The sequence below is a fragment of the Muntiacus reevesi genome, chromosome 1, assembly GCF_963930625.1.
Source record: "Muntiacus reevesi chromosome 1, mMunRee1.1, whole genome shotgun sequence".
In the NCBI taxonomy this organism is placed as follows: Eukaryota; Metazoa; Chordata; class Mammalia; order Artiodactyla; family Cervidae; genus Muntiacus; species Muntiacus reevesi.
Window position 1 is genome coordinate 56,813,536 of NC_089249.1, and position 15,005 is coordinate 56,828,540.

The 15,005-nt window shown below is 55.3% G+C and overlaps 1 protein-coding gene across 1 annotated transcript in view; it reads right to left on the bottom strand.

Moving 5' to 3' along the window:
- NFAM1 (NFAT activating protein with ITAM motif 1) overlaps window positions 1-14,307 on the bottom strand; it is a 35,750-nt gene extending 21,443 nt beyond the window's left edge. Inside the window, exon 1 of the mRNA XM_065924077.1 lies at window positions 14,176-14,307. Coding sequence (XP_065780149.1) covers window positions 14,176-14,281 — 106 coding nt within the window. The 5' untranslated portion in view covers window positions 14,282-14,307. The remainder of the gene's footprint in view (window positions 1-14,175) is intronic.
- Window positions 14,308-15,005: the final 698 nt, after the last annotated feature.

Here is a 15,005-nt window from a genome sequence, read left to right on the forward strand (position 1 = left end):
CTTAGATTCACTGGCTGCCAAGAGGGGCAAAGGGCCCCAAGAGGAAGACAGGGGTGGGCCTTGGACTCCTGAGGCAGTGGCAGGAGGGAGAGCAGCAAGAGCCCAACTGGGGGCCCCCGAGTGGCCACAAAAGCGCCCAAGGGCGTCCATTCCACACCCCTCCAAGTGCCCAGAGACAGGGCCCCATGTCCTCAGCACCTGATGGGCAGGGCTTCTCTGCTTCTTCCAGCTCCTCCAGGCTCCTGCCTCCAGCTGGCGGACCCTGTAGCGGGGGTGGGGGAGGTTGGAGAGGGGGCTTTTGAGGAGAGAGAGAGAGCCAAGAGGGCCCTCACCCCTTACTCTCACCCCAGATGGCGCCAGGGATGAGTTCAGTGGGAACTGGCTCTGAATCTTGGCTGGTACTCCAAGAACTAGGACTCATTTGCGGCTGTAAATGACCGCAGCGCTCCGACTCGCTCAGAACGGCTGGCGCAGCTCCAGGAGCATCTCCGCAAGAGGTCTGGGCTGCAGGAGCATCCCAGAGTAGATTTTGGATTATTCTGTGCATCCCCAGTGCAGCCTAGTCTGGGACAGGCACCAGGAGGGAAGCACTTCAAGGAGTCTGGCGTTGTTTTCTGCAGGGGGGACAGGTTGGTGGCAGAAGGGAGGAGGAGCTGGAGGCAACTGCTCTTTCCGGCGCAGATCTAAAAGACGCAGGGAGAATCTGAAGGTTGGTTCCAGGGGGAGTTTTTCTGATGGGAGAATTGTGAGCCTGTGTCAGTGTGGATGGTGCAGGGCCGGAGGAGGGGCACCCCTGCTGGGTGAGGTCCGTGGCAAGTGGGAGCCAGCTGGGAGCTGGGTCAGCCAGGGAGGGACTGGGAGACAGTTGCAGTGGGGTGTCTGGGAGGCCCTGATCCCCAGGGCCACCATCCCAGCTCAGCCCTGCTGGAGAGCTTGGCTGCTTATGACAAATCCCCGAGTCCTCCTTTCCCCACCCCCACACAACTGCAAGGACAGAAGCTTGCACTGGGCAGCCCAAGCTACCCCCATGAAGTCCAGCCACTCCTGCTTTGAGGGAGATGGTGTTTTCAGGGATAGTACCTCCACCATCGGATTCCCCTGGTGGCTCAGCAGTAAAGAACCCACCTGCCCATGCAGGAGACGTGGGTTCGATCCCTGGGTCAGGAAGATCCCCTGGAGAAGGGAATAGCAACCCACTCCAATATTCTTGCCTGGGAAATCCCATGGAAGAAAAGAGCCCACGGGGTCACAAAGAGTCGGACAGGACTTAGCGGCTAAACAACCACCACCTCCTCCTCCCTCGCTTATTGGCAGCTCCAAGGACTGCTAGAAAGCCAGGGGCCTGATCAGAAATGAGGGGGCAGGAGGTGTTTGGGAGAAGACCAGTTTCTGGAGGCAGCCAGCCTCAGTTCAGATCCTGGCTCTGCCATTAGAAGCTGTGCAAGCTTGGGACTTACCCTGCTGGTCCAGTGGCTAAGATTCCATGCTCCCCTTGCAAGGGGACCGAGTTTGATCCCTGGTCAGGGAACTAGAGCCTGCACATCATAACTAAAAGATTCCACACACTGCAACAAAGATCAAAGATCTCGTGTGCCGCAACAAAGACCCAGCGCAGCCAAATAAAAATAAAAATTTTTTTAAAATGCTGTGCAAACTTAGGCAAGTGACTTTACCTCTCTGAACCTCAGCGTCTTCCCTGCAACAAGAGGAGAACAGCAAGGCCAACCTCACAGGGCTGTCATGCAATAAAATGGGTCCAAGAACACAGCACGCCTGACACAGAGCTGAGCTGTCTCTCCCCAGTGACAGGAGGCGGGAAGCCAGACCAGTCCTAAGTCCTTGCTGGGAACCTGGAAGGGCAAATGCCAGCCTGACTCTTCTGCCCATGTGACAGGCCCTCGGCACAGGGCACTGCAGCACGGGGTAGTCTCCGGGCATGACAGGACCCCCCAAGGGCCCCGTGCCTCCTGCCCAAGCCTCTCTGACGCCTTGGGTCCTGTGCTGGGCTGGACATGGGGGTAGGTGACACCCTGGGGCGTGGGCTTGGCCCTTGAGGTTGCCCCGTGGGCTCAGCAGTGTGTGCCCAAGAGCCCTCCCCGCCAGGAGCCTCCTGCCGCCCTTCCCCCATCCTGCCCACGAGTCTGCTGCCCTGATTGGGAAAGACTTTATCTACCACCCGCTGGCGCCTGATCCTTCCTTTTCCGGTTCTTCTTTTGAATCTGTGGGCGCTTGAACTGTGAGTTTGAGAGCTGGTTGGCAGTCAGCGGCGCATCACTCCCACCCCTGGCCCAGGGACTCCAAGCTGAGTCCTCTGGGGGTGGGGTGGGGGCGGGTCTGCAATCAAGGAACTTGACCGGGTGTGGGAGGGCTGCCCACCCCACCAGACCTCCTGCTCCCAGCACAACATCCTCCTCTGACAGCTCCAGCATCCAGCCTCCTCTCCTCCCCTGCCCAGCCAGCCTGGCACTGCCCCCGAGGGAGCCACCTGCCATCCTGCTCCTGCTCTGCCTGACCCTGCCTGAACGCCCCCCCCCCCCCAACAACCAACCAGGGGAGGCCCAGGAAGGAGTCTGAAATCAATTTACAGGGTCAAGACACACAATTAAAAAAAAGAAATAGAACAGAGAGCATCTCGTTTGTAGTAAGGTCGATGTTTATGACCTTCTGGCTTGTTACATTCGTACAGCTGGGTTCAGACAGGGTCACACTATAACCATGTATCCCTTAACTTGGGGCCACTGTTAAGGAATTTTTTTTTTAAGTTCCCTAGCCTGAAGGATCCAGCCCAATCCCCCAGGCCCCGTGCAGCCCAACTCAGCTGCCCTCGGTTCTCACTCACTCGCTCCCCAACACATGCCGAGCTTGCCAGACTTTTGAGCCTTTGCTCACACTGTCCCCCTGCCCAGCACGCCCTCCTGGGCCCTTCTCCTCCACAGACTGTGCAGTCAGCCTCGAGGTGTGCAGGGCTCGCTCTGCTCCCCGCCCCCACCCCGCCGAGCTGCTCCTGTGTGTACACGTTCTGTTTATGCAGCACAGACCCTCAGGCTTCCCAGTCAAGCCTGTGATGATAAGAACTAACCTCCACTGGGCGTGTGCCCTTTCACACGGGAGAAAACTGAGGCTCAGAGAATGGAGAGATTTGTCCAATCAGCACAGTTACTTAATAGTGGTGGAAAGGGTTAGTCGCTCAGTCGTGTCTGACTCTTTGCAAACCCCGTGGACTGTAGCCCTCCAGGCTCCTCAGTCCATGGGATTCTCCAGGCAGAATACTGGAGTGGATTGCCATTTCCTTCTCCAGTGGATCTTCCCAACCCGGGGTTGGAACCTGGGTCTCCTGCATGGCAGGCAGATTCTTTACCATCTGAGTCACCAGGGGAGCCTGGTGGTGGAGATGGGATTTTAAGCTGAGTCTCTTTGAGCCAATAACCCCACCCTCTTTATTTTTGTCTCTCTCTTTAACTGGTCGCACTGCAACATGTGAGATCTTAGTTCTCCAACCAAGGATGGAACCTGTCCCCCACTGCAGAGAAAGCGTAGAGTCTCAGCCACTGGACCGCCAGGGAAGTCCCTAACCCCCCAACTCTCTCTCTGTCTTATTTTAATTTAATGAATCTATTTATTTATTTTTGGCTGTGCTGGGTGTTCGTGTGCTCGGGCTTCTCCCTAGTTGCAGTGAGTAGGGGTACGCTTCGCCGCAGCCTGCAGGCTTCTCACGGCAGTGGCTTCTCTTGTCGCAGAGCGCAGGCTCTAGGGCACCCGGGCTTCAGTAGCTGTGGCACCTGGGCTCAGTAGCTGCAGCTCCCGGGCTCTAGAGCACAGGCTCAATAGTCGCAGGGCTCGGGCTGTTGCTCCTCGGCGTGTGGGACCTGCCCGGACCAGGGATCAGACCCACGTCTCCTGCGCTGGTCTGCTTAGTCGCTCAGCCATGTCAGACCCTTTGCGACCCCACGGTCTGTAGCCCACCAGGCTCCTCTGTCCATGAGATTCTCCAGGCAAGACTACTGGAGTGGGTTGCCATGCCCTCCTCCAGGGGGATTCTTCACCACTGAGCCACCAGCAAAGCCCTAACCCCTAAACCACTACTCTAGGCAACCATCGTAAAATCTCAGAGTAAGCAAAAGAGAAAACACTTTTCACATGAAAGAACTGCCCTCTTTTAAAGGGCAACAAAAATTCAGAGGCCCTTCCCCTAAATTTGGGTCATCTAACAGGCAGATGGGACTTCCCTATAGCTCAGATGGTAAAGATCTGCCTGCAATGCAGGAGACCCAAGTTCGATCCCTGGGTCAGGAAGATTCCCCTGGAGAAGGAAACGAAACCGGTGGGCCCCATTAGTCCCGCATAGCTGGTCCTGTGGCAAGGCCAGCCAGAGCCCCACCCCACCCTTGGCAGTAGCAACATCCCCTCACTCCCAGGATCTGACACACTCCCCAGCACCGCCCCTGCTCCAGCCACCCTGGCCCACTCTCTGTTCCTCTCTCCCACCAACCCTGAGCCAGGCCCTGGCCCCAGCTTCCCCCTCTGCCCGGAACGCCATCCTTTCTAGGGCACCGAGCCAAGGCCCTGAGAACTCAGAGGTGGTGATCAAAGGTATCCATTCCAACTTAGGTTGATTTTAAATGAAAACACTTTGATTTTCTGGCTACAGAAGAAAGCCGTTCCCACGGTCTTTCTTTTAGGCAGGAGTTCTGCCCTCCAATTTAGGTCTGGCATCTCTCAGAGCCAGGCCTCTTTTTCCAGGCCCTTCTGAAGGGCTGCAGGTGTGGGGCTGCTGGTTTTGTCACGGGGCTCTGGCCATTCGCCTGAGCACGAATCCCAGGACGCCACCCGAAAAACGGCCGAGTCCTTCAGGGCACGCGCATCAAACACCGAGGAGCGTGGACCGAGCGGCTGATTAGGGAGAAGCGCGGAGCGGGCGCTGGAAGGCAGTCTTTGAACAGAGCGTGTGTATCCTGGAGCTTTTTAGCGCTCATGCCCCCGGAACACTGCCATCAGCCTGGCTGTCACATCTTTCAACACCTCCGAATGACAAAGATGCTCACGGATGTGGCTTGCCTGGGGGTGGGGGGAGGGCATTTCCACGGCTGCCCACATCCTGTTCTCAGGCCTCCAGACTCTGGCCCCTGGGTGCACAGCGGCCACGTGGGGACACAAGCCAAGGGCAGACCGTCGAGTGTTTAGTCCAGAAACGTCTAAGCTTCACTGGTGTTAATTGGCATTTTTTCAGCAGTCACTTCCCTTCTGGCTTGTTTTGAAAGGCAAGCTGCTCATACTTGGGGGCTCGTTTGAGAGTGTGGCCTGGGGGAACGCGGGACTGTTTCTCTCTTTACAACCTGTTTTACCTTCAGAGAAGGCTGTCGGTACGGGGTGAAGGTGTGGGAGAGCCCATGTGTGGGGTAGGTGCTGCTCCCTGTCTCTGAAAGGAGAGAAATGGAGTGAGGGAGAGACCCCACCAGGCCACCCCCTTCAACAAGGCGTCTGCAGCCCCTCAAAGTCCCACTGCCGCTGGGAAGGGGGCTGCCTGACAAAACTGAAAGTGGTGAGATAAAGGGAAGTCTCAGGGGTGACAGAAGCCCAGTGGACAGGAGCCAGCCCGGCCGGAGCGGGCAGTGGGCAGGGGCTTCCTCGAGAGGCAACCCAGGGAGCCGGCACTTTGTCTTTTAAATTAAAACTCTTCAGGACACACCCTTCCATTATAAAAGCATGTAACACGCTCCCTGTGTACATTCTAGAAGTCACAGTAAGGGATCAAGGAGGCCTTGGAGCTTGTGTGCGGTCCTCCCCCGACAGGTATCACAGCTGTGAGCGTTTTGATCTTTCCCACCTCTTTACTGAGCTGAACTTTGAAGGAAGAGTGGAGCCAGGCTTAAAGGGGAGAGTCCAAGCGAGAGGGTTTAAGCACAAGGAAGCTCTCGGGTGAAGCTTCTACAAGCCTTCAGCCACGGCAGGGAGTTTGGGGGCTCCAGAGCCCTGGTGGAGTTGAAAGAAAGGGTTCGGGTGGTGGCCAGGGGGAGATTGGGGGTTGAATGTTGACCTAGAAACCTGGGGAACCTCTGCGGGCTTCGAAATTGGGAAATGACATGATCACACTTCCTGTTAGGGAGAGGACGAGAGAAATACTAGAGAGCTCTAAACAGCCTTTCTCAGCAGCCTGAAACCCTCGCGCATCGGTGGTTTCATTATGTGGGATTCAGTACCCGCCCCCAACCAGCTCCAGCCTCCTTTTAATATATAAATGCTTCTGGAGGACAACACACTAACTCCTTCCTGGGGACGCCTTTGCCAGATCACCTTTACCCTGACTTCTTTTAAATCTCCACCTCCCCAAAGCTCCTACCCGCTCCGGGCACAAGATCACTCAGTGCGCTCCTTCCTCCTCTCCCTCCCTTTCCATATCCGCCAATCTGCCAGCCTGGCCGTCCCCTCCCGCCCCATCCCTACCCCATCCCCTCCCCTCCCTTCCCGCCCCATCCCCGCTCCTCCCATCACACCCCATCCAGCCCCGCCCCCAGCGCCCCTCCCGTTGCACTCAGCCCCGCCCCCGCCCACCCCATCCCCCACCTCACCCACCCCTCCCCGCCCCTCCCACCCCACTCCATCCCCGCCCCCAACCTCTGATGCTTCCCACGCTGCAGGTCAGTCAAGACCCTGAGACAGCTGTGACTCCTCTCCAGCCTTGACCCTGACCCTGCAGACCCCTTCTCTCCAGCCCTGCCCTGCCCTCTTCCTGACACAGCCCACCCCCAGAAGTTGAATACCTGTTCCTGGGCCGCCCCTATCCTCTACCTGCCGCAGGTGAGCTCAGTCCTGTCCCACACTTCTGAGCTCCTGCACGTTCAGAACCAGGGGTGAACACTGTGGGGAGCAAGGCGGGGCTTGTCAGGGGCTGAAAGAGGGGACCCGAAGGGGCACCGCAGAGAGAGCACCAGGGTTTGACCTTGAACAACAGGTTGGAGTCACCAGGTGGGCAAGTGCGAGGACACCTTTCAGGCCAAGGGACCAGCAGGAGCAAAAGCTCCGGGGCAGGCAGTCGTCAGTGTGGCTCGGAAGTGGGGTGTGGGCAGGGGGTGGGAGGAAAGGGCAGCCCAGGGCAGGGGCAGGGGGCAGGGCAGATTGAGATGCTCTGCAGTGAACCAGCTGCTGGCAGCCAGGCTGAGCTGTGCTCCAAAGGACCAGGGGCTGTCTCCTGGGCCCCCACCTCCTTAGGACAGGTCTGAGAAGGGGAGGTTCTGATTTAGAGAGTGTGCCTGTTTTAAATCTCTGCGAGAAGGTGAGGGACAGGGAGGCCTGGCTTGCTGCAGTCCACGGGGTCGCAAAGTCAGACACGACTGAGCGACTGAACAGCAACAAATGTTTTAAATCTGGTGTGTGTGACCAGGTATGAACTTGCCTTCAGACATGCGTCCTTGGACCCTATGACCAATGCTGGAGTAAGTGCCTCCCCTGACTGTCCAAGGACAGGCTGCCCAATGGGAGGGCACGCCTGCCCTGGAGCTTGGACTGCACCCACTTGGTGCCTCCCTCCCGCCCACCGCCCCACAACCTCCCCATCAGCAGCAAGCAGGGACGAGCCCAGAGCCTCTAAGGGGCCCCCCACGCTGGCTCTGCTGTGTCTCCTCGGAAGCCCACAGAGCCTGGGGCAGGGGTGGGGGGGCGTGGGAACAGGTACCTGCCAGATTCCCCACCTTCTCCAGACAGCCTGTCCCCAAGGTTGAGGCCCACAGACCTTCCCTGAGGGGTCCCAGGTGCCCGCCCTGGGGTCATCGGTGTCCTGGACATGCCTTCCTATTGCCACAGGCAAGATGCCTGCGTAGGGAGGGAAGCTAGGGCTCAGAGCGGGCAGGGAAGCTGGAGGGGGTCAGATCCTGTCTCCAGGCTCTCGGGCACCCACTCCCTCGGTCACAAGTCAGGAGGGTTTTCTCACTCCTCTCCTGGTGGCATGACATCTCCACCCTGCTCAGCGCTCCGTGGGGGGTTGTCTGGCTGGGAGCTGAATTCTTCCTGTTACTGTGACTATTTCCTGAGCATCCTCTGGGCCCCAGGCTCCGTGCTGAGAGCCAAGGATTCGAAGCCAAGTAAGTCCACGTGTGTCCTGTCCTCGAGAAGCTCGCAGTTCACACAGGGAGGAGGAAAGTGCAGAGAGAAGCAGGCTTAACGGGAACATACCCGCTGGAGGCACAGAACACACGTGTGCCTGGAGACCACACATGAGCACTCCAAGACGGGAACACCTGGAACGTCAATCATAACTAAACAGATCGCAGTATGTTCATTCAGTGGGACGCTCCACAGCAGGGGTTGACAAACGTGTTCTGTAAAGGGCCAGGGAGTAAATATTTTCCGCTTTGTAAGCCATATGGTCTCTATCTCAGCTAGTCTGCTCTGCTGTTGTGGGGGCAAAAGCAGCCATGAATGAGCCATGGCTGTGTTCCAATAAAACTTTATTTATGGACACGGAAATGGGAACACAGTCATCACTCACTCTCCATGGAGGACGGGTTCCCGCACCCATTACAGACACCGAAATCCACAGATGCTCAAGAGACGGGGTGTCATGAGAGTGATGGGGGTTCAGGGGCTTTGCTGTTGTTGTTCAGTTGCTTAGTCATGTCTGACCTGTTTGCGACCCCATGGACTGTAGGCCACCAGGTTCCTCTGTCTGTGGGGTTTTCCAGGCAAGAATACTGGAGTGGGTTGCCATTTCCTTCTCCAAGAGATCTCCCTGACCCAGGATTGAACCCGAATCTCCTGCATTGGCAGGTCGGTTCTTTACCACTGAGCCACCACGGAAGCCTATACCGGGGCTTTGGGACACTGGGATATTCTCTCTTTTGAGTTGGATGGTGGACACATTGGACGATATTTATTTAATACGTATTGTACTTTTCTGTGTCTGTATTATATTTTATGGGGCTTCCCTGGTTACTCAGTGGTAAAGGATCTGCCTGCATGTAATACAGGAGACTCTAGTTTGATGCCTGGGTCGGGAAGATCCTGTGGAGTGGGAAATGGCAACCCACTCCAGTATTCTTGCCTGGGAAATCCCATGGACAGAGGAGCCTGGCAGACTATAGTCCATGGGGTCACAAAGAGTAGGACAGAACTTAGCGACTAAATGACAACCACAAAAATTATATTTCATAATATAAGGACATAGGATTCGTAAAATGGTACAAGATTCCCATATACAGCTGACCCTTGAACAACGTGGTTAGAGGCACTGAACTGTGCACAGTTGAAAATCCAAGCGTAACTTTACAGGCGGCTCTCCGTGTCCAAGGTTCCACATCCTCAGAGTCAACCAACAGTGTAGCTGTTGTATTTACTACTATAGTATTTACTACTGAAAAACGCCTCTGTATAAATGTAGCTGAGCAGTTCAAATGTATGCTGTCCGAAGGTTAGCTGCACTTTAAATCATCTGTAGATCACTTATAGTACCTGATACAGGAATTTCCCCGGTGGTCCAGTGGCCAAGACTCTGTGCTCCCAATGCAGGGGACCCGGGTTTGATTCCCAGTCATGGGACTAGATCTCACTCATGCAATTAAGAGTTGCACCTGCCACATGCTACAACTAAGACTCAGTGCAGCCAAAAAAAAAAAAAAGACAATACAATGTAAGTACTATGTGAGTAGTTGTAAATACAGTGTAAAAGCTATATAAATAGTTGCCATGAGAACTGCAAATTCAAGTTTTGCTTTTTGGAACTTTCTGGAAATTTTCTTCCCCCCGAATATTTTCGATCTTGTTTTGATTAAATCCGCAGATGCAGAACCGGCAGATACAGAGGGCTTAGTATAAAATTATACTTTCTTGTATAATTTCATATTCACACTGTGAAGTATGTATTCTTCTCTTGATGTTTTTCTGACCATTAGAAAAATACATTCATAACTCCATACAAAAAGGCAGTGGGTTGGATTTAACCCCCCACTGGCCAGGGTTTGGGACCCCTGCTCTTTACCAACCAAAATAAACAAACTTCAGCCACATTGTCAACCGGATGCAGCTTAAAAAACACGATGTTGGTGGTTTAAAAAACTTGCCTGGTGGTCCAGTGGTTGAGAATCTGCTTGCCATTGCAGAGGACACGGGTTCAACCCCTGGTCCAGGGTGATCCCACGTACGGAGAGGCAATTAAGTCCGTGGGCCACAGCTACTGAGCCCTCGCACACTAGAGCCTGTTTTCTGCAACAGGAGAGGCCACGGCAGGGAGAAGCCTGCGCACCACAGCTGGGCCTGTGCCACGCGCCACAGCTAGAGAAAGCCTACACACAGCAGCAAAGACCCAGTGCAGCCCAAAGCGGGTAAATAAATACATTTTAGAAAGATGTTGAGTGAAATAAGTAGGTCGCAAAGAACACCCACAACATCATTCGGGCTATACAAAGTTCAAAAACAAAGCCAGGCTAATCTATATCGTTTAGGGACACAAACCAAAGGATAAAAGTACACACACAAAAAAAATGCCAGGAAGCAATTGCCCTAAATTCAGGATGGTGGTACCTCTGAGGGGGGAGAGGGGGTGTCTTGGGAGGTGTCCAGGGGTTTTGGGGCACTAAAATGTTTTCTTTCTTGACATGGATGGTAGACACGCCAGACTTTGCTTTATAATATTTATGGTTCTCTTCTGCGTATGTATTCTATTTCGCAATTTTAAAAGAGGAAGCACTGACAATGCCCCATTGGAACAGCATCTGCACTCCTACCTGACAGGCGTTTATGATCCACCTGGACCCACATCCCAGTGGGAATCATATCCCGCAGCTCCACTAAGAGACCCTCCTCCCCAGCGAGTCTGAACCTCTCGCCATTCCCTCCCCCAGGCTCTGCCTTCTGGCCTCCCAGCCTTTATTCGTGCTGTGCCTGCCACCCACCCACCTGCTCCGTCTCCTCCCCACCGCCCCCTCCAGCACCCCCCCGCCCCACCTCCAACAGGGAGGTCTTCTCCTCCGCCTGCCTCGGAAGCTCTTTATTGGGATTAGACAAAGATCAAAAGCAGAGGCCAGTCCTGACAGAGGCCCGGAGCTGCGGGGAGGGAGGCAGCAGGATCCCGAACATCTTTTGGACAACAAAGGAAGCGGTTACACCTGAGTCCAGAGCTGACAGGGGCGGGGAGGCGAGCCTGCATTAGGACTCTGGCCCTGGGGTCGTGCTTCTGCGGCTGAGTCTCACAGTTTCTGCCTAGCTGGGGGTAGTGGCTGTGGCTTATTCACCCCCAGTTCCCCCCAGTGCCTGGAACTGGTCCTCGTTAATGAATAGTTGAGAAATAAACACAGCCAGGGAGAGAATGGAGACTGATGTTTGTTGAGGACACCGAGGCTCAGAAAGGTTAAGTAACTTGCCTGAGGTCACACAGCAGTTAATAGAAGAAGGCAGGATTTGAACAAGCTCTGTCTGGCTTCAAAGTCCTTGGAAGTGACTTGAAGCCTCGTGGAAGCAGGGCTAGAGCAGGCATGTAGCTGCTCTCAGGAAAGCTGAGCCTCAGACTCAGATGATTCTCCTCTAAGGAGGTGACCTTGAGACCGGAGGTAGCCGCTAGACCCTTTGAGTAAAGCAGAATTTGCAGAGAGATCAGAGGAGAGCAGGAGGAAGAGGGTTGGGAGCAAGAACTGTCCTGAGATACCATCCCAGGGTGTTGCTAGAAACCTCTGGAAAGGTCAGAGTGACCCCAAGGAGCCCAGGGGCTCCCCAAGAGGTAGAGCCAGCCAACTGAATCTTACATGTCAACTGGCTCTGCTAGGCCGGCAGGTGGCTGACATTCTCTGAGCGCTCATCACGTGTCACCTTCAGGCATTACTATTGCAGCCGCTTGACAGGTGAGGCCATCGAGCAACATTAAGAACCTGCCCAAGGGGACTTCTCTGGTGTTTCAGTGGCTAAAGGGCTTCCCAGGTGACTCAGTGGTAAAGAATTTGCCCACCAATGCAGGAGACAGGGGTTCAATCCCTGGTCCAGGAAGATCCCCTGGAGAAGGAAATGGCAACCCACTCCAGTATTTTGGCTTGGAGAATCGCATGGACAGAGGAACCTGGTGGGCTACAGTCCCTGGGGTTTCAAAAAGAGTAGGACATGACTTAGTGACTAAACATCAACAACAACCAAGGGCTAAGACTCCTCACTCCCAATACAGAGAGCCTGGGTTCGATCTCTGGTCAGGGAGCTAGATCCCACATGCCATAACTAAGAGTTCTCATGTCACAGCTAAAGATCTCTCATGCCACAACAAAGACACCTTGCAGCCAAATAAACAAGAAATATAAATATTGGGGAAAAAAAGAAAGAACCTGCCCCGGGGCCCAGATCCAAAGTAGAGCTCAGATCCAGACTCTGTACACCCTGGCCTGCATACAACCCTACATCGGGTGGTCCAGGGAAACAGTGCATTGAGCCGAAGCTTCAACCACGACGCTCCCCAAGGTGCCCCAGGGACACTGCCGAGGCTGCAGGCTGGGTCTGGGTGCCGGTGGTTGATGGAGCTGGCTGCACCTGGCGGGTAGGTGAGGTCAGGGGAGGTTTGGGGGATGTGAGAGAAACTGGATTCCCTCCATCAAACTTTCAAAGCTCAGAGACAAGAAGGTGGGGAGGGGTACGACATAGCCTAGAGACAGAACCCAGGACCCGCAGGGGAAGGATCAGGAGTACTGCGGTGCTGTCTGCTGCTCCAAGAGGAGACCACAAGGTGTTTCCACCTCTTGCGAAAGAGCAGAGTTTCTCTTGGGTACAATGTTTGCTGCAATCCTGGGGGCGGGGGCGGGGAATATGTTGTTTGTTCGTGGTCAAGACAGTTACAAACAGCACTTTTCACAGCAGCACCCCAAAAGTCTCTTCTACTCAGTTACTGAGGTGTGTGGGGGTCCCTTTTGGGGAGGAGGGACCACACAAAGAGAAATAATGGGAACTGGGGGGAAAATTAAAACGAATGAGTTTCAACACATTGTCACCAAGAAGCTGCATTTTCTCAGCCTTCTTTGCATGGGGGGGGGGGGGGGCTGGTGACGGGGTGGGGGGTGTGAGGTGCACAGATGAAAGGAGATGACCTCACAGGGGCTGGGCCATCAGGCCTGCGGTAGGGGTGGGTACACCCAGTTCAGTCCTGCCTTCCCAAAGGGGTAGATCTTTTGTGAAGGATGTTCTTTACAAAGAAAGGCAAGAGGCCCCTTGGAGTCCACAGTGCAGAGCTGAACCTGGCCTCTACTCACCCTCTAGGCTGTGGGCCAGCTATCTGGCTGCTCTGGGCTTCAATTTCTCAGTGCTTACATGGTGCCAGTGAGAACAGCGCCCCAAGGATGCCTTAAATGGGCCTGAGTACTAGTGTGAAGCCCAGCTTATATGCGCAGAGAGGCTAATTTATGATAATAAGAGTAGATGTCAACCCTCCCTGGTGGTTCAGTGGCTAAGACTCTGCTCTCCCAATGCAGGGGGCCCGGGTTAATTCTCTGGTCAGGGAACTAGATCCCACATGCCGCAACTAAGAATTCACATGTTGCAACTAGAGATATCGCATGTCGCAACTTAACACCCAGCACAGCCAAATAAATACATTAAAAAAAAAATACATTGACAAATATAGCTGTTATTGCTTACGGTATGAATGAAAGGCAGAAGATGGAGCAGAAAGGTGGGAGCAGCTCCTGGAAGGCTCATAAAAATCAAGGTGAACGAGAAGGAAAGCATCCAGCCTGCACCCAGCCTGCCCAGCGGGGTGGGCGGATGCTGGGGCTACAGGAAAGTGGGCACCGCCCAGGTGAGACAGCCTCAGAGACCCCCGAGCCAAGGTGGGCAGCCCTGGTGGGGGACACTCCTGGGAGTTCCCCGGCCTGGATGAACTGGCCCCTAGGGCTGCCCCTCCCCAGAGATCCCACACCCCCGCCCCCTGCCCGCAGCAACGCCCACCCACCTCGCCGAGGGGCCAGAGGGTCAGGAGCAGCCGGGAGGGAGGCTGTTCCAGCAGCGAGAGGGGGGCGCGGCCCCGCCTCTTCAAAAGCCACCTCGGCAAGGCATTAGCTAAACATCTCCCGGTCCCCGAAGGCTTCCCCTGTGAAGTCTGCAATGTTCAAACGCAACCAGCAAATCCCCAGAGACGGGTCCGGGGAATTAGCCGCGCGGCGGATGAAAGCGGCTGTGATGTTCGCGAGGCAGAGCGCGCGGGAGGAGGGGAGAACCGCGTACCTGCGCCTGCCAGCGGCAGGGTCCAGGGGAGCAGGATCAAGCCCAGCAGCCCAGGGGCCGGGAGGGGGCCCCGCCGGGCCCGCCGCCGCGGAGGCCAGCTCTCCATCGGGGCCTCCTTCCTCTTTAGGTCGCGGGCGGGGACAGCCTGCTAGTAGCCACGGTTGCCCTTGGCGTCCTTAACAGGCTCCTCCCCGGCCGGCCTTCTGCTTCCTCCAGGTCTTAGTTGGCCGCGTTGTCCTCTCCATGACCCCGGACTTTCCAGGTGGGAACAGTTTTAGGTCAGGGCGCCGCCAGGCGAGGATTTGGGGCTCCCACCCGTCCAGGATGTACAGATGCGAGAGTTGGACCATAAAGAAGGCTGAGCACTGAAGAACTGATGCTTTTGAACTGTGGTGCTGGAGAAGACTCTTGAGCGTCCCTTGGACTGCAAAGAGATCCAACCAGTCCATCCTAAAGGAAATCAACCCTGAATATTTATTAGAAGGACTGATGCTGAAGCTCCAATACTTTGGCCACCTGATGCGAAGAGCCAATGCATTGGAAAAGACCCTGATGCTGGGAAAGATTGAGGGCAAGAGGAGAAGGGTGTGACAGAGGATGAGATGGTCGGATGATATCACTGACTCAATGGACATGAGTTTGAGCAGACTCTGGGAGTTGGTGAAGGACAGGGAAGCCTTGTGTGCTGCAGTCCATGGGGGAGCAAAGAGTTGGATGCGACTTAGCACTGAACAATAACAGCGACATGCAGAAGAACACGGAGGGGCTAGACCTCCTGTTCCCCCCCACCCCGACCCCTGAGGAGGTGGCTTCTCCCCTTCTCAGCCCCT